Genomic DNA, 18,270 nt, shown 5'->3' on the forward strand with positions numbered 1-18,270 from the left:
TGCATTTCCCAGAATATTGGAAACTCCTATATCGGGCGGCAGCCATCTAGGAAGGTGCTGAAAGGCATCCTCTCATACTGCGCGGGAGAAGGCAATGGTAAACCCCTCCTGTATTCTACCAAGAAAACCCCATGGCTCTGTGGTTGCCAGGAGTCGACAATGACTCAACAGCACAACCTTTAAAAAATAACACAGAATGGAACTTGGGTTCAACAAACCCCTTTTAAAGTCTTCAGTGGAAACACACCCTAAAAATCAAGGAACCGGTAAGATAAAGAAAGCTGTCCCACTCGTGCTCAGTGCCTAGAATTTCAGTACAAAGAACCAGGGTTTTCACAACCAAAGAACCAGGGTTTTCACAACCAAAGAACCAGGGTTTTCACAACCAAAGAACCAGGGTTTTCACCTTGGTTCTTTCCCTCCTTTTCTCAGGGCACACCACCACAAGTTTACGGAATGCCTCTTCAACAGCAACACACCCCACCAAGAAGAACATAACACACGAAGCATGCTTAGCATTTTGGCCTGCCGAGATCAGACACAGCCTTGCATTGTTGACACTAATTGGTTTCAAAGCCTGAGTGTATTAAGAGTACCACAGTAACAGACTGCCAGTCCACTCCACACAGAACATTAAAAACCCCAACTTTTCCATTCTGCAAAAAGCAGTCCTTAATAGTCCCCACAGAAGCAACCTCATCTTGTCCTTTCCGTGCCTAATTGACACAGAGTACATCTTAACTCTCCTGATAAAACAGGCATAATGAGTCAAGGGTTTTGTTTTTTTACACATTAAAAGGATGTCCCTCCAACCAACTTAATTCTCACCTCGACATTAAAGTGGCTCGAATTGCTTCCATTAGAAAAGAAAAAGGTCTTACTGTAGATAAAATATTCCGTTATAAGAGAGAAAAACCTGGGAGATGAACACTGATCTTTTATCTTGAGACTTCAAGCACAATCAAGTTCTTCCAAGAAAACCCAATAAAACCCAGACATTTTCATCATAACAAAATAAATAATTCAGCCTCGCTTTTAGCGGACTCCGACATTAGGAATGGCTATCTGATCTATTTGCGGCCAGAGTGCCACTAAAGTGATTAAAGATAACCTGATAGACGCTCGCCGTGTCAAAATGGCCTCTTTTCCCCCCTGACAGATGAGAAAGAATAACCGAAATAATTGTAAATAACCAAAAAACGGAGGCATTTTCCTCCTAATAGAGAATTTACGGACTTTGGAGACTGACTAAAACGATCAGGAATTACAACTCTCTCTCTCACTGCTTCGGCTGCTGCTGGGCAGAGAGGAACTCATTGGATGCCAAGGTACAGTTTACACATTCTACCAGCCACATGCAAGCTTGCAGAAGATGCTTCCATTTGACCACAGCACCACGTGGGTACAGGGAGCAAAGCAAATTTCAAACTGTTAAAACAAAAACAAAAGGTTTAAAATGTTACAACAAATGTTTTACTTTTCCTGTTTTTATTTTCTTGTAAACCTCCCAGAGACTTAAGTTTTGGGCGGTATACAAATATGTTAAATGAAGGGGTGAATGCACAGAGGAACTTTCGACACTGATCCACCCCCAAACTCACAGAAAGTCTTTGCACCAGCAAACACACCCAAGATATACAGAATACACAGTACTGATGCATAGAGAGACGACAGATAAATTCATGGTGGACAGGTCTATCCATGGCTACTAGTCTGAGGGCTATAGGCCACCTCTGGCCTCAGAGGCAAGATGCCTCTGAATACCAGCTGCAGGGGAGTAACAGCAGGAGAGATGGCATGCCTAGAGATGTATATATCAGGCAGTATAAAAATGTGCTGGAAAACGTTGAAGGAAAGAGAAGAAAACGACGACCAGCAACAAGGTGGATGGACTCGATTACAACAGCAATGAATGCACCACTGAGAGAGCTTAAAGGCCAAGTTGAAGACAGATCATCCTGGAGAGAATCTATCTATGTGGTCGCTAAAAAAAAAAATCAGCAGCAGTAAAAGAGGAGTATCTATATCTAACATTACTGACGATTAGACACTCTTTGCAACAATCCTCAAATTGCCAATTTCACAGATGCCGATGAACTAAATATCTTCTGACTGGTCATTCCACAGAAAGTATAAAACGCTTCGCCACAGTTAGATTCTGCTAAATATCAGAAGTCCACATGATTCCAAAAGGGAACACATTTAAATCTCAAAAGAAATATGCATAAAATGGAGTTAAGACATATCTATCAAGGCAGCGAACGGATTGCGAGACCTGAAATGGGATTTCTCTTCCACCCCTTATTTGCGTGGTATTTTCCCCTGCAATAATGGCAGAGCCCAGGGGCCTGAAACTCTAATAATCTAATAAACTTCGCTAAGTGAACACAGTAACAGATATGCCTGGATGAGATTTTGGTAAATGCCAAACAATTCCCGCTGATCTTTATCAGCAAAGGGGCTGATGCAATTTCAAGCAGGAAGAAAATTAAATTTAGCACAGGAAAAAACATCAGACCAGAAAGCCGGCCTGTCATTCAAGCAGCCCCTTCAGATGCTGGACTTGAAAATATTGAAATGAACTCTGCAGCAATTGGGGACGGTGGGGGGGACGGACATTTGTGATTGGTGCTGTTTCCAAACCAACATACAACGACGCTTAAGACTCAAGTGAGAGATCCTTCCAGAACGCCACCATTCCCAGAAGGCGGCAGCCAGCCAATTTCACAACGTCCATTTTGAAGAATTTATTATTACTAGTCAACATTATTCTGTCAGGAAGGAGTTGCTTGGCGACTTTTATTCCATTTTTGTCCCATGACAGAAGGCAGGCGGAATACAAAATGTAATAAAAAGTAATCCCAGAAGTTCCTCCAGCACTGCAAAATAGGATGGGCCGTTCCTTGCATCTGAAACTCACGGTGCAGTTGACACCACAGGTTCCTTACTAGCCATCGTGATTGGCTGCGGAGAGCATATGGCTGATTTTGTCCAATGAATGCAACAGGATTCCCCAAATGGGGAATGGAGAGCCTCTTTTTTTTCTCCTAGGGGACATCCTATGCGCCTAGTCGCCGGACCAAGAACCCCAGAACTGCCACTCGGGCAGCTATATGAAGCTGCCCTTTGAGTCAGACCCTTGGTGCATCTAATTCAGTACTATCTACACTGACTGGCAACAGGTCCCCAGGATTTCTGGCAGAGAAGGGTCTTTCCCAGCCCTACTGGGAGATCCTAAAAATTGCACCTGGAATGTTCTCAAGGCAGAGCAGACATTCTACCACTAAGCTACAAACTTATCCTCTTGCATCTCCGAAATGTTCATAAGCCTTCCCTAGATCCTTCAGTGATGGATAGTTATAGGTCGGTCTCCAATCTACCATGGCTGGGCAAGGTGATTGAAAGAGTGGTGGCTAACCAGCTCCAGGCAGTTTTGGAGGAAACCAGTTATCTAGACCCATTTCAAACTGGCTTTAGAGCAGGCTATGGGGTTGAGTCAGCCTTGGTCGGCCTGATGGATGACCTATACCGGGGAATTGACAGAGGGAGTGTGCCTCTGTTGGTTCTTTTGGATCTCTCAGCGGCGTTCGATACCATCGACCACGGTATCCTTCTGGATCGCCTGTGGGCATTGAGGATAGGAGGCACTGCTTTGCAGTGGTTCCGTTCCTATCTCAGGCAGATTCCAGATGGTGGAGCTTGGTGACAGTTGCTCTTCAAAATGGAAGCTATTATATGGAGTCCCTCAGGGCTCCATTCTGTCACCAATGCTTTTTAACATCTACATGAAATCACTGGGTGAGGTCATCCGGAGATTTGGTGCAGGGTATTATCAGTATGCTGGTGACACCCAAATCTATTTCTCCTTAGCATCATAATCAGAAAATGGCATTCATTCCCTAAATGCCTACCTACGGGCAGTAATGGGCTGGATGAGGGATAACAAATTGAAGCTGAATCCAAGCACGACAGAGGTGTTCATTGTGGGGGATCAGAATTTGAGGGATGAATTAGATCTTCCTGTGCTGGATGGGGTTACACTCCCCCAGAAGAAACAGGTATGTAACTTGGGAGTGCTCTTGGATCCAGGCCTCACCTTGGTATCTCAGGTGGAGGCTATGGCCAGGAGCGCTTTCTATCAGCTTTGGCCAATTTGATAGCTACGTCCATTCCTTGAAGACGACGACTTCAAAACAGTGGTGCATCAGCTGGTAACCTCCAGGCTTGACTACTGCAATGCATTCTACACGGGGCTGCCTTTATACGTAGTTCGGAAACTTCAGTTAGTTCAAAATGCAGCAGCCAGATTGGTCTCTGGGGCAACCTGGAGAGACGACATTATGCCTGTTCGTAAACAGTTGCACTGGCTGCCGATATGTTTCTGGGCAAAATCTGGTTATTAGCTTTAAAGCCCTGAGCGGCTTAGGTCTGGGATACCTTAGAGATCACCTTCTTCTGTATGACCCCCAGTGCATGTTGAGGTCACGTGGAGAAGTCTATCTCCTGTTACCACCAGTATGCTTGGTGGCGACTCGGAGCTGGGCCTTCTCTGTAGCTGCTCCTGGGCTGTGGAATGCACTCCCGGAAGATATCGAAATTTTAGGCTCATTGTTGGCCTTGCAGAGAGCCCTAAAAACTTACTTGTTTGGCCTGGCCTTCCAAGGTTTTAAAATTGTTTTAAAGTATTTTTAATTGGTTTTAAATGGTTCCAAATGGTTTTAAAATGGTTTTTATATTGTTTTAAGCAGTGCGTTTTAAATGGTGTTTGTTTTTATGTTGTTTAAACTTGTACACCGCCCAGAGCCTTTGGATGAGGCAGTCTAAAAAACGGATTAATAAATAATAAGTAATAAATAAGTCCCAGGGAACACCAATATTCACAGCTGGGCCACGCACAGGACACAAAAGACGAACAGGAGATTCCTTCCACACAGCTAGTGAACCTGACACTTCTAAGGTATCAAACCGTGCATGCGTTAATTGCATCTGGCAGTCGGCCTGCCCTGGGGCTTCGTAACACAGCCTCCCATCTGTGCGGAAGACAACACTCAGTCCCCCTACCTTGGAAGACAGCTGCGTTCTGGATGATGAGGAACTTGAGCTCCATGCTGGCAGACTGGAGGAGCTGCTCCATGTTGGACCGGGCGAGGGCTTGGTACTTCTCCTCCATCTTCCTGGAGCAGCACGTAAGACCTCTTGGGACGCATACTTGGAGATCCGACCCTGCGGGCGTAGAGCAGAGACATTTCGTCAGCTCAGGGCTTCTCTCCAAACAAAGGGACCTGCATGCCACTAAGGGATTCCTCGAGGAAGGAGGCAGTGGACCAACTGAGCCTGCGACATTCATGACATTTTCTCTCTCTAAAGAAGAATTCTGGAACATAGGAAGCTGCCTTCTCCCGAGTCAGACCTTTGGTCCATCTAGCTCACTATTAGCTACACAGACTGGCAGCAGCTTCTCCAAGGTTGCAGACAGGAATCTCTCTCAGCCCTATCCAGAGATTCCAGGAAGGAAATCTGGAGCCTTCTGCATACAGATGCTCTTCCCAGAGCAGCCATCTATGGGGACTATCTTACAGTGCTCACATGTGGCCTCCCATTCAAATGCAAACCAGAGCTGACCCTGCTTAGCGAAAGGGACACCACCCCCAGACCAGCTCTCCTCCCTGACTTCCTTACTGGTGATCACACCTTGCCACTGATCTCTGAGATTGCAAAGAGCAGGATTAGAAGGGGAATGTAGGCCTATTGTAGCAACTTAATGTGTATTGATTGCTAACTGTAAGGTTAATTGTAAACTGCCCATAGATGCAGGTTTTCAGCAGTATAATACATTAATAATTTGTTTGTTTTTTACACAATTCATTTAGAATATTTACACCCTGAAAGTGCCCAACACAACTTAGAATACTCAAGTCCAAAAGTCCAGAAATCGTGAATACAAGCGTTTCCAAGCTCACTTCAAAGGAACCATGTTTATGTTCTATCCAGCTCACCTGCACAGCCTACAGTTTGGTATTTTTAGTTATTTGCCCACAACCTCTAGGTACATAGGAAGCTGCCTTCTACCAAGTCAGACCATTGGTCCATCTAGCTCAGCACTGTTTACCCAGACTGGCAGCAGCTTCTCTGGGAGTCTCTCTCAGCCCTACCTGGAGATGCCAGGGAGGGACCTTGGAACTTTCTGCATGCAGGTGCTCCTTCGCAGAGCGGCCTCCATCCCTAAAGTGAATATCTTACAGTGCTCACACATGTAGTCTCCCATTCCAATGCAAACCAGAGCAGATCCTGCTTAGCAAAGGGGACAATTCATGCTTACTACCACAAGACCAGATCTCCTCCCTTACCCTACTTTCTTCCGCAACGGAACTGAATGCGTTTCCAGATGGTTTCCCATCCAGGGACAAACCAGGCCTAGACCTGCTTAGCTTTCAGCAAGGTGGTGCATCCAGTCCCCTCAGACCATTTGTATTAGCAAGTTACGGGGGTGGGGGGGAGATATTTATGTTATTTATATTTATGTTATATTATTTATATTTATATTATGATATTTATGTTATTTATGCCAACCGTGCCCTGAGAAAGATAAGCCATGCTTCCACTTCAGTTAACCGTCCCATTACACAAGGATTAAACCACCCACCCTCATGGTTTATCCATTTTATAACTGCATTTTATTTCTAGGCTAATTGCAAGAAAATGTCAAACATTCATTGCTTATTATTTCACTCAATAAAAGGAATGAGGGGAATATTATTGCAGAACTTGATCTCACAGCCCCACGTTGGAAATGCTATCCTGACAGCACAGGAGGAAGCGAGCCAGCAAGGTCACATACTGGTGGAAACTCAGTCACATTCACTGCTCTCAAGGCGGAGATACCAACACATTTCTTTTTCCACAGCAGGCCTTGCAGAGGCTGGGAAATCTTTTGGACCACATGGGCCCTTCACAACAGGAACAAGTTGTTCGAGTAAGAACTAATCTGCCTACTTTCCATTCACTATCCCTACAACTGGACTAAATCTGGTCCAAATTGGCGCGGCCGTTCACAAGTTGGCCCACTTGCGCCTCACACATTCATGCGTCTGCCATCTTGAACTGGGCTCCATGACATCGTCAAACTACGCGTTTCAGGCGTCCTTATGTGTCCCTGCAACTGTGCCAAATTTGGTCCAAATCGGTTCCCACTTACACCTCAGATGTTCACGTTTCCGCCATCTTGAATCAGGGTGGGTGGCATTTCAATACACACCCTTGAGGCGTCCCTATGTGTCCCTACAGCTGTGGCAAATTTGGTTCAAAACGGTTAGGCGGTTCACAAGTTAGCCCAACTGCGCCTCAAATGTTCATGCGTCCGCCATCTTGGATCAGGGTGCATGACAGCATCACACACTACGCTGTTGAGGTGCCCCTGTGTGTATCCCTACAACTGTACCCGATTTGGTTCATATTGGTCCAGGCATTGTGAAGTTGAAAGGGAGGACACAGACAAACACACACACACACACACACACACACACACACAATGTCATGTGATCGCACATGCCTACTGAAAAGTAGGCTCAAAATACAATAATACAGGCTTTGGGGAATAACACTGTTTTCAGAGGCTATCAGGAAATGTAGAACACCTTGGTCTCACACACCGTGCGTCCTACAGAGAGCAGGAGCTAAAAGCCAGGCAACTTGTCCAGTTATTAGCCAATTTAAGCTGCAGTCCTTAACAAAATTTACAGCGGCTAAGTTCTATGCAAGTTTGAAACAGGGCAAGCCTTTTGTGAGGCGAGCTGGATTGAGAAGCCTGTGGGGTAACAAGATGGCGCCCAGCAGTCGCCGATGGAACACCAACCAGTACCAACCTGACCCTGAAGGAAGAGAGCTGGTCTTGTGGTAGCAAGCATGCGTTATCCCCTTTGCTAAGCAGGGTCCACCTTGGTTTGCATTTGGATGGGAAACACTGTGTGTGGTCTCTGTAAAGGGCTGTCCTGGGAAGAGCTCCTGCCTGCTTGCATGCAGAAGATTCCAAGTTCCCTCCCTGGCAGCATCTCCAAGATAGGCCTGAGAGAGATTCCTGCCTGTAACCTCGGAGAAGCCGCTGCCAGTCTGGGTAGACGATTCTGAGCTAGATGGACCAAGGGTCTGACTCAGTATATGGCAGCTTCCAGTTCTTCTACATAACCTTGCAAGCTTTGCAAGAAGCAACAGAAGAGAAGGTAGCAGCTGGCAGTTTCGATTGCAATTTCCTATTTGCGTGTATTATGATTATTATGATGATTATTATTAATTCAATATACTCAAGACCATGGTTGGTAAAAGCATGCTAGGCAAGGGATGACTGTATAGTTTTTCCAAATGTCACATTAAATGCAGCTGTTTGCCACCAAAAAAAAAAGCCATTACGTTTTAACTGTAAATGTGTGCATTGGTTATTAAAGAAAATTACATTTAAACATTCAGGAAGCATAAACAAAAAAGTGTAATTGTTATAACAAGCATTGACATTAAGGGATGGGGACACAGCTCAATAGAAGAACTTCTGCTTTGCAGGCAGGAGGTCCCTGGTTCAATCCCTGGCAGCATCTGCAGGTAGGGCTGGGACAGGCTCCTGTGCAACTCTCAAATGCCCTAGGGAGCCAGAAGCACCCACAACTTGGTACATGGGGATAGAGGTCAATTTTCAGCACATGTAATACATAACAAAATCAGTGTTCCCTCTAAGGCGTGCACATGCTCACACGCTCTTTGATGTCCACTCAGTTAATTCTAGATCCCGCTCAGGTTGAATCAGAAAGGCCCCACTCTGAATGCACGTGCACTCACACTGCCTTGATACTGCCACCCAAAAAGAAAACTCATCCCCCACACAGATGAAAAATATTAGACAGAACACTGGCTACAATAATGGCTACTGGTTAGAAAGCTTAAAGATGGGATTGGGATATGCTCACAGATAGCTGTTGATACACTTGTAAAAACTAAACGGGGGGCGGGGGAGAACCTGAGGCTTTCCAGCTGTGGACTATAACTCCCACCAGCCCACCACAAATTATCAGGAATGGAGAGGTGGCCTTGTGGTAGCAAGCATGACTTGTCCCCTTAGCTAAGCAAGGTCCACTCTGGTTGCATATGATTGGGAGACTAGAGGTGTGAGCGCTGTAAGATCTTCCCTTCAGGGGATGGAGCCGCTCTGGGAAGAGCAGAAGGTTCCAAGTCCCCTCCCTGGCAGCCTCTCCAAGATAGGGCTGAGAGAGATTCCTGCCTGCAACCTTGGAGAAGCTGCCGCCAGTCTGTGAAGACAATACTGAGCTAGACAGACCAAGGGTCTGGCTCAGTATATGGCAGCTTCCTCTGTTCCTATTGTGTTGGGAAGGTGGGAGTTGTAGTCGTACAACTGGAGAGCCTCAGGTTGACCTAAGCCTCCACATACAGAAGCAGTAAACCACCAAATATATCAGTTGCTGGGGGACAAAAGAGGACCCCGGTTCCTGACTGCGGGGCTTCTTGGAAGCACCCAACTGACCACTGTCAGGAAGAAGAAGCCGGGTCTTCAGCCATCCCTGCTCTTCCCATGTTCATTCGCTGCCACACCTCACCATTTAAAAGCCATTTCGAGGGCTGCTGTATTAGGAAACTTCAAGGCAAGTGAAACCGACCAGAACAACTGCAAAGTCAGGAAATTAGATTTCAGACAGAGCAGGGAGGAAGGCAGGGGAGAGATTGTGAGCAGGGATGTTTATTGGTCTCCACCAGCCCAGGGAAACTGAGTGTAACCCTTCCCAGGTTATTCCAGATGAGGAGCCCCGTGCAGTCCAGAACTCGCTCAGTCACCGCCCATCCCACAAAGCGGAATCCGTGGGGCTGCATCTAATTGAGACCTCCGCGCGCCGTCTTCATCAGGCAATGCAATGTCTGGGCAATGGTCATCGCAGCGGGGCCCCAAGCACAGGATCAGGAACGGGCCACCCCAGGTGGAAGGGTTGGCTAACAGAAGGCTAGGTCCACGGGGGAAGCGAGCTGGTCTTGTGGTAGCAAGCACGGATTGTCCCCGTTGCTAAGCAGAGTTGGCCCTGGTTTGCATTTGAATGGGAGAGGTGTGAGCCCTGGAAGAGATTCCTCTTAGGGGATCTGGGAAGAGCATCTGCCTGCTTGCGTGCAGAAGGTTCCAAGTTCCCTCCCCGGTATCTCCAAGACAGGGCTGAGAGAGACCTCCTGCCTGCAACCTTGGAGAAGCTGCTGCCAGTCTGCGTAGACCAGGGATTCTCAACATTGGGTCCCCAGATGTTAGTGGACTAACATAACCCCCCCAAAAAAACAACCCCCCCAACTCCCATAACCCCCCCCAAATGTTCACTGGGGCTGGGGATTATGGGAGTTCAAGTCCAATATCTGGGGACCCAACGTTGAGAATCCCTGGTGTAGACAATACTGAGCTAGATGGACCAAAGGTCTGACTCAGGATAAGGCAGCTTCTTAGTTCCCAAACTGCTAGGAGTTGTTATCTCCTTCTCCCCTTGCAGGCTGCTGACGCACCATAAATCGCCGACATCCATCCAGACAGACAAGCCGGCTAGTAAAAGCCCTAATAACCCACTAACTCATCCTCAGGGATGACCAACGGTTACAGAATCTCAGGCACCATGCCCTGCCAACAGCTTTGGTACAAGGTTGCTTCCCAGCAAAGAAACTCTGGCAGGAGGCTTTACACACAGGGCTCCTACCCCAAATCTCCTGCAAAAGAGAGCATGTGCATTCACACACCAGCCAAACCTACCACAAAGTCTCTTTGAGACCCTTGGACCCACTCCACACATAAACCGGGCTTTGTCTTGCAAATTCTAGCTTATCTGGAGGTATTTCAGGGAGGGACACTGACTAAAATCATTAGAAGGATAAGAAGGATACTCTCTTTAGAAATGCAGATGTAGCTCTTTAGTACTCTCTCCCTTTCCTCCCCCCCCCCGCCCCTTGGCTAGAAGGAAAACACGGACGCATGCCATGTGAACTTGCATCAAAACAAAACCCGAGGGGAGAGGCTGCTTTCCTCCATGATTGTGTGAGTGTGCGAGTGTGATTCGAAGTGGCTTCGAAGATTGTGCGAGTGTGATTCGAAGTGGCTTCGCTCAACATTTACCCCGCAGCATGAAGCCAGGTGCAGAGAACTCCCAGGAGGGAAACTGGGAATCGGGCATCAGGCCTGGGAAAGGCACATTCTGATGCAAACCCCATTCCACTCTAACAACTGCACATAGCTAGCATCAGGTGGAGAGAGAAAAGGCGGCCTCCCAGCTATCAAGTCTGCCTGAACACACACAGCCCCCTCAGAAGTGTTTTATCTGGCTGCAAAAGATATCCAGGAAAAACCCATCTCCCTCATCGGCAGCTGAAATAATTCCTTTGCTTAATGGTCCTTACTGTTAAGATTGCTTTATCTTCCCATTTGTGTTTCATCGCCTTTTGTCTATGCATGTGTGCAGCAAAGAGTTTCCCAACACCACACCTCACAATGCTACTCTCAGTCCCAGGAAGCCATCCCTGATTCATACCAAACTTCATACCAAACATCCAGGGGTCATCCCATGAAACTAAGGCTGGGAAATTTAGGACTGACAAAAGGAAGTACTACGTCATACTGCACATAAACAACTTATGGCATTCTCTGCCACATGATGTAATGATGGCCACTAGTTTGGATGGCTTTAAGAAGGGCTTAGGTAAATTCATTTAGTCTATCAATGGCTACTACTCTGGGGGCTATAGGCCACCTCCAGCCTCAGAGGCAAGCTGCCTCTAAATACCAGTTGCAGGGGAGCAACAGCAGGAAAAAGGACATGCCCACACCTCTTGCTTGTGGGCTTCTCAGGGGCATCTGGTGGGCCACTGTGTGAAACAGGAGGCTGGACTAGATGGGCCATGGGCCTGATCCAGCAGGGCTGTTCTTATGTTCTTAATGGTGGGTGGGTATTCTATATTATGAAGCTGAAGTTGCTGTTTAGGAAGCTTCTGTTTGTCTTGGGCGAGATTGGTTTATAATGTGTCTAGGCTTGTCTGAAGATGAGGAGCCATTGATTATGGGACAGCTATTCCAGTGGTGATAGGGAGCAGAAGAAGTAATGTTGGCAGGTCAGCAGGCCATTACAGGAGAAGGGAAATCAAAAATCTCATCGCTGTTTCCTCTTCTGGCTGTCCCGCCAGCTCTTTGACCTCGGTGAGGCTCTGTGGCCGGCCAACCACAGAGCCTCACCTTGTCCTTTGTAATGCCAAGTCAGTCCAAAATAAAGAGGCCGACCTGGAACGTATCACAGAGACTTGGTTGGGGGAGGCTGGTGGCCCAGTCTGGTCCCAGCTTCTCCCTCCGAGATATTCTTTTGAGGAGCAGGTGAAAGGACCTGGAGGGCAGGGAGGCCGAGAAGCTGTGGTCTATGGATTTCCCACCAGCTGGCCTAGAGCACGGCTCCTGCCTGTTGCTAACTGAACAAAGAGACACCTTTTAAAGTGGCGATTCTCTTATATTTCGCAGGGGGAGCAACTGGCCCTCTCCATCCCCAGCACAGCATCCCTCCAGTGGCTGTTGCTGGCATCTACCTTGTGTTTCTTTTAGGATTGTGAGCCCTTTGGGGACAGGGAGCCATCTTATTTCTGTATTTGTCTTTCTATGTAAAGTGCTTTCAGAATGTTAGTTGAAGAGCAGTATATACAGATTTGTAGTAGTAGTGTTGCAATGACTGCCCTCCGACTGTACCGGGCCCCACAGCACCCTCTGCTCAGCACACTCTGCTCAGAGCACACTTTGGGGCCAGCCAGGTTGGAGAGAACCATCACTGCTCCACGACGGCCAGCAATGATGGAGTATTCCAGGCAGGAACTCCTGCTAACTAAGCAAAAAGGCAACATTTCAAAGCAGTGATTCTTTTATTTAGCAGTGGGAGAGCAACTGGCCCTATCCATCCCCAGCACAGCATCCCTCCAGTGGCTGTTGCTGGTATCTATCTTATGTTTCTTTTTAGATTATGAGCCTTTTGGAGACAGAGAGCCAACTTTGTTTGTTTGTTATTTCTCTATGTAAACCACTTTGGAAACGTTTGCTGAAAAGCACTATATAAATATTTGTTGCTGTTGAAAGACTCTTGCCTGTACCCTTAGGAACATAGGAAGCTGCCATATACTGAGTCAGACCATTCATCTATCTAGCTCAGTCTTTACAGACAGGCAGCGGCTTCTCCAGTGTTGCAGGCAGAAGTCTCTCTCAGCCCTATCTTGGTGAAGCCAGGGAGGAAACTTGGAGCCTAGATGCTCTTCCCACAGCAGCTCCATCCCAAGGGGAATATCTGACAGTGCTCATACTTCTAGTCTCCCATTCATATGCAAACAGGGCAGACCCTGCTTAGCTAAGAGGACAAGTCATGCTTGCTACCACAAGACCAGCTCTTCTCACCTCACCCTTGGAGAAGCCACTGCCAGTCTGGGTAGACACTACTAAACTAGACGGACCAATGGTCTGACTCAGTAGAAGGCAGCTTGCAATGTCCCTAATATTCATAGTAGTTAGTAGTAGTAGTAGTAGTAGTAGTAGTAGTAGTAGGGATCTCCACATCACTGGTGCCCTGAATTTCTGTGCCACCAGGGCCCCACACCTCCCTGAGCTCTGCACCTCACAAGGATGGCCCCGCCTGAACACACCAAAATAAAGCATCACCACACTGCATTTGGCAGTTTGGAATGGGATCGCTTCAATCAATGCTTCAGTGTTTTACTTGTAAACCACCCTGAGCCATTTTGGAAGGGCGGTATAAAAATCAAATAAATAAATAAATAAATAAATGAAATAATCAATGCCTTTACAGGTCTCTCCTCTCTCACTAGCGCGGCAGAAAGGAACAGCTGCCCAATAAACGACATTTAACAGCAGCCAGCAGAGACGCCTAGTCTATAGGCAGAGCAGCATCATGGGGACATCACACTTTTTAAAGAAGAGCAGCACAAAAGAATTATGAGGCCATTAGATTTTGTTGCATCGTATTTTATTTTCATAAAAAGCCTGCATTCTAACGGTGTGATCAATAACCTGGGCCTTTGACAGAGGGTGTTTTTTTTAATGCACAGCACCATGGGACAGAAAGGGAAAGAGAGAGACAACCATTCAGGAGAGAGAGAAAACAGGTCAAGTGCTGAGCGATCTGGTTTTAAAAACCTAATTAAAAAGATATAAATTATATACCAACGACACTCAAAAGGTGATTACAGCCAGTACACAAGGAGCGTGGCCCAGGGCATTCATTATCCCTTATCCTGCCCGAGAACCTTTCACACCGCAGCCCAAATGCAGTCTGTCTTAGTCACACGGTGCTAAGTGGAAGTTCAGTTGGTTCCAAAGAGAGATGAAGATGCCAGAACTAGCATCAACCCAAAGAGTCTGCTTCTAAAGCAGCAGCCACTATTTATTATTAGTATTAGTATTTATTAACACAGTCAGACAGGTGTTATTGACTGGTTTGTTTTATCCAGACATCAAGTCCTTCCCAAGGACCTGGGATGCCCGAATGTTATTGTCAATGTTGTTGCTGTTGTTATAGATATCGCCGCAGAATATAGGCTGTTCCCAGTAAAGTTGCTTTTTGTAACTGGCTGGTGGTGATTTCTGTGGCCCCGATGGTGTTGAGGTGCTCTTCAAGGTCTTTTGGAACTGCATCCAGGGCGCCAATTACCACTGGGATTATTTTGGTGTTTTTCTGCCACAGCCTTTCAATTTCAATTTGTAGATCTTTGTATTTTGTGATTTTTTCGATTTCTTTTTCTTCTATTCTGCTATCCCCTGGTATTGATATGTTGATTATTTTAACTTGTTTTTCTTTCTTCTTATTATTATATTATTATTATTACTACTACATTTATATCCCGCTCTTCCTCCAAGGAGCCCAGACTACATACTTAAGTACTACATACTTAAGTTTCTCTTTCACAACAACCCTGTGAAGTAGATTAGGCTGAGAGAGAAGTGACCGGCCCAGAGTCACCCAGCTAGTTTCATGGCTGAATGGGGATTTGAACTCGGGTCTCCCCAGTCCTAGTCCAGCACTCCAACCACTACACCACACTGGCTCCCAGGTTAATTATGTACTGTGTGGAAAAGTGCTTCCTTTGGTCGGTCCTACATTTCCTGGCAATAGGTTTCATGGGATGACCCCTGGTTCTAGTGTTGTGAGAAAGGGAGAAAAATTTCTCTCTATCCCCTTCTCACTAACATGTCTCCCCTCAGTTCTCTTTTTTCTAATCTAAAGAACCCCAGGTGTTGTAGCCTTGCCTCATAAGGAAGGTACTCTAGGCCCCTGATCATCTGGGTTGCCCTCTTCTGCACCTTTTCCGGTTCTACAACGTCCTTTTTTAGATGTGGTGACCAGAATTGTACACAGTACTCCAGGTGTGGCCACAGCATAGATTTGTATAATGGCAGTTCATAATTTAATAAATAAATTTATATGCTGCTTAAATTTTTTTAAAAATCCTCAAAGCAGTTTTTTTTTATTACATTTATAGACCGCCCCATCCAAAGGCCCCATCCAAAAGGCAGAGCACAACAAATTTTAAAAAGACATAAACCAAACACCATCTAATACACACTACTTAAAACAATATAAAAACAATTTTAACACAATTCAAGACCATTTACAACCAATTAAAATACCCCAAAACAGTTCATATAGAAAAATGTATAAAATGATAAGCCACTTGGCAAATGATTATCTATATTCAATCAAGGATATAAGGGCATGGGAGATATTGAGAAATTCCTTCAATCCTGCCTGTCCCTCCTCTGCAATATAAGGTGGCAATTACTGATAAAATTTTAAGATGCTCAGATACCATAAAGACAGGACGTGTAAACATCAAGACAGATCTTGGAAACATTCATCCATAAAGAAAGCATTTCTGGTTTATAGGGGTCTGTAGCTCCCATATATTTTAATTATGCACATAAATACATAACACACTTCCTAAAGCCATCAGGGAGGAGAAGAGAGGAGAGGGGGAAAGAACACTCACAAGAAAACTCTTCAGGATGTTGTTAAAATTAATCCCTCGGCAGAGGAGGCAAACCTAAAATGGTCACACAGTGTAAAGCGATTGCCTGCAGCAGGTTAAAGCAGTTTGAGGGTTCGCTTTCTGCTCTCTGCGCTATCAAGGGAGCAACTTGCGGGCCTGAAATAATTAAGAGCAGAAAACTCAATTACCCAGCAAACTAAGAGATGTGAAAACTGCCGTGCCGAGCTAAATGGGGAAAAGAAAAGAAGAAGGACCAAAAGCATCATTAGTAGTGGCTCAGGAAATGTGTGTGTGTGTGTTTGTTTTAGACAGACATGCTCACGAGAACAGCTTGTCCAGACCCCACCAGACATCAGGACGCCAACTCCAGCTTTCATCAAAATGTGCTGCATTCTCAACTAACCCTTTTCAAGAAAGTCGTGTTTCTTCACACCAAAATGTTAAAGGTTACGCTTTCCTTACCTTTTCCAAGAGCGCATCTAGATTTGCCTCTTAGTTACAAAGAAGGAACTAAATGTACAGGCAACCTAATTCCATTAAGGGAGCCAGGCAAAAGAGAGAGAGAGAGAGAGAGAGAGAGAGAAATCTAATTGCTCACAGCCTTTTCTGCTGTAGGCTCCAACTGCCGGCAGGACCTGGAGAAAGATCGGATCACCTTTAATTAGGTGTCTACCCAGAGAGAGATCTGAACTCAAGAAAAATTAAATAAAGTCAATATCTTGCACACAGAGAGAGAGAGAGAGAGACAGACAGACAGACAGACAGACAGACACTGCTGAAGCTCCCTAGCTGTTGGACTACAACTCCTATCATCCCCAATCACAATAAATTGTGGCAGGGGTGATGGGCATTGTAGTTCAACAGCTGGAGAGGCTCGGGTTCATAAACACAGAGATCCAATGGACGGACCGTTCAGCTTGGACCAGAGTTCAATGACCACCTCTGCAGTAGGCTAATCACCTGGCCTTGGATTCCTCCATTCTGTCTAACATCGATGGAAGAAGCCATAGAACAGATGTGACTTTAAGCAATCAGGCCCAGCACGCCTCCTTTTCCATATGTAAATAGCATGTGCAAGGGGGCCTCATCCAGATCAGAGCTGTTCAGACCAGATCAAAGACAAGCATCTACAACTCCACTTGCCAGTGGCAAATGGCCACAGACCTCTAGCAAGCAGGATATCCAGCAATACACAGATCTTTTCCCTCGGACGTTTTTCACACCCAGGGCTTTTAGCTCCCATCTCCTCCGGAATGGAGGGTGCACATTCACATATTGGCTAGATCTACCCCCAAGTCCCTGCAAGCTATGGGGGAGCACTCCACACACAATTCATGTTTTTCATCGCAGGTTGGAGTGTAAGTAAAGTAAAGTTGTGCCATCGAGTCGATGTCAACTCCTGGCACCCACAGAGTCCTGTGGTTGGCTTTGGTAGAATACAGGAGGGGTTGACCATTGCCTCCTCCCGTGCAGTATGAGATGATGCCTTTCAGCATCTTCCTATATCGCTGCTGCCCAATATAGGAGTTCCCCATATTCTGGGAAACATACCTGCGAGGATTCGAACTAGCAACCTCTTGCTCCCTAGGCAAGTTACTTCCCTGCTGTGCCTAGCCCGATTTATATCCGGGGTAAAAACATCCATGTTTTGCATTGGTTTTGAAGGACAACTTCGAAGTCGCAGTAAAGCCTCGCAGAAAACCCACTGTCTGGGAAAGCTCCAGGGGTCTCATTTCCACGGCCATTTTTGAAAAACAGCAGGAATCCTTTCTGAGCAGTACACACATAATTTTGCTCTCGTTTGTTAGGCCTTTACCAGCTTCCCCGTTTCTTACTCTCCCCCTCTCAGAGTGGAAATGACAGAAGACTAGCTCCTCTCCCAACACCTCTGCCTGTGGGGAAGAGAGATGGTCTTGTGGTAAGGTAAAAAGTCAAATATGCCATCAAGTCGATTTCAACTCCTGGTGCCCACAGAGCCCCGCCGTTGTCTTTGGTAGAATACAGGAGGGGTTGACCATTGCCTCCTCCCACGCCGTGTGAGATGATGCCTTTCAGCACCTTCCTATATCGCTGCCGCTGGATATAGTTGTTTCTGGGAAACACACCAGCAGGGATTCGAACCGGCAACCTTCTGCTTGTTAGTCAAGCATTTCCCCACCGATCCATTAGGTGGCGAGTAGCGAGCATGAATTGCCCCCCTTGCTAAGCAGAGTTCACCTTGGTTTGCAT

At 46.3% G+C, this 18,270-nt stretch overlaps 1 protein-coding gene across 2 annotated transcripts in view; it reads right to left on the reverse strand.

Moving 5' to 3' along the window:
- The window catches only part of GPC3 (glypican 3), a 199,451-nt gene that overhangs the window by 167,318 nt on the left and 13,863 nt on the right, over positions 1-18,270 (reverse strand). For both annotated transcript variants that reach the window (XR_008311670.1, XM_053274293.1), the window contains exon 2: positions 5,062-5,223. Coding sequence is in view for 1 of the 2 variants with exons in the window: in XM_053274293.1 (XP_053130268.1) it covers positions 5,062-5,223 (162 nt within the window). In the remaining variant the exon portion in view is untranslated. The remainder of the gene's footprint in view (positions 1-5,061; positions 5,224-18,270) is intronic.

The sequence above is a fragment of the Hemicordylus capensis genome, chromosome 11 (genome assembly GCF_027244095.1).
Source record: "Hemicordylus capensis ecotype Gifberg chromosome 11, rHemCap1.1.pri, whole genome shotgun sequence".
Taxonomy (NCBI): Eukaryota; Metazoa; Chordata; class Lepidosauria; order Squamata; family Cordylidae; genus Hemicordylus; species Hemicordylus capensis.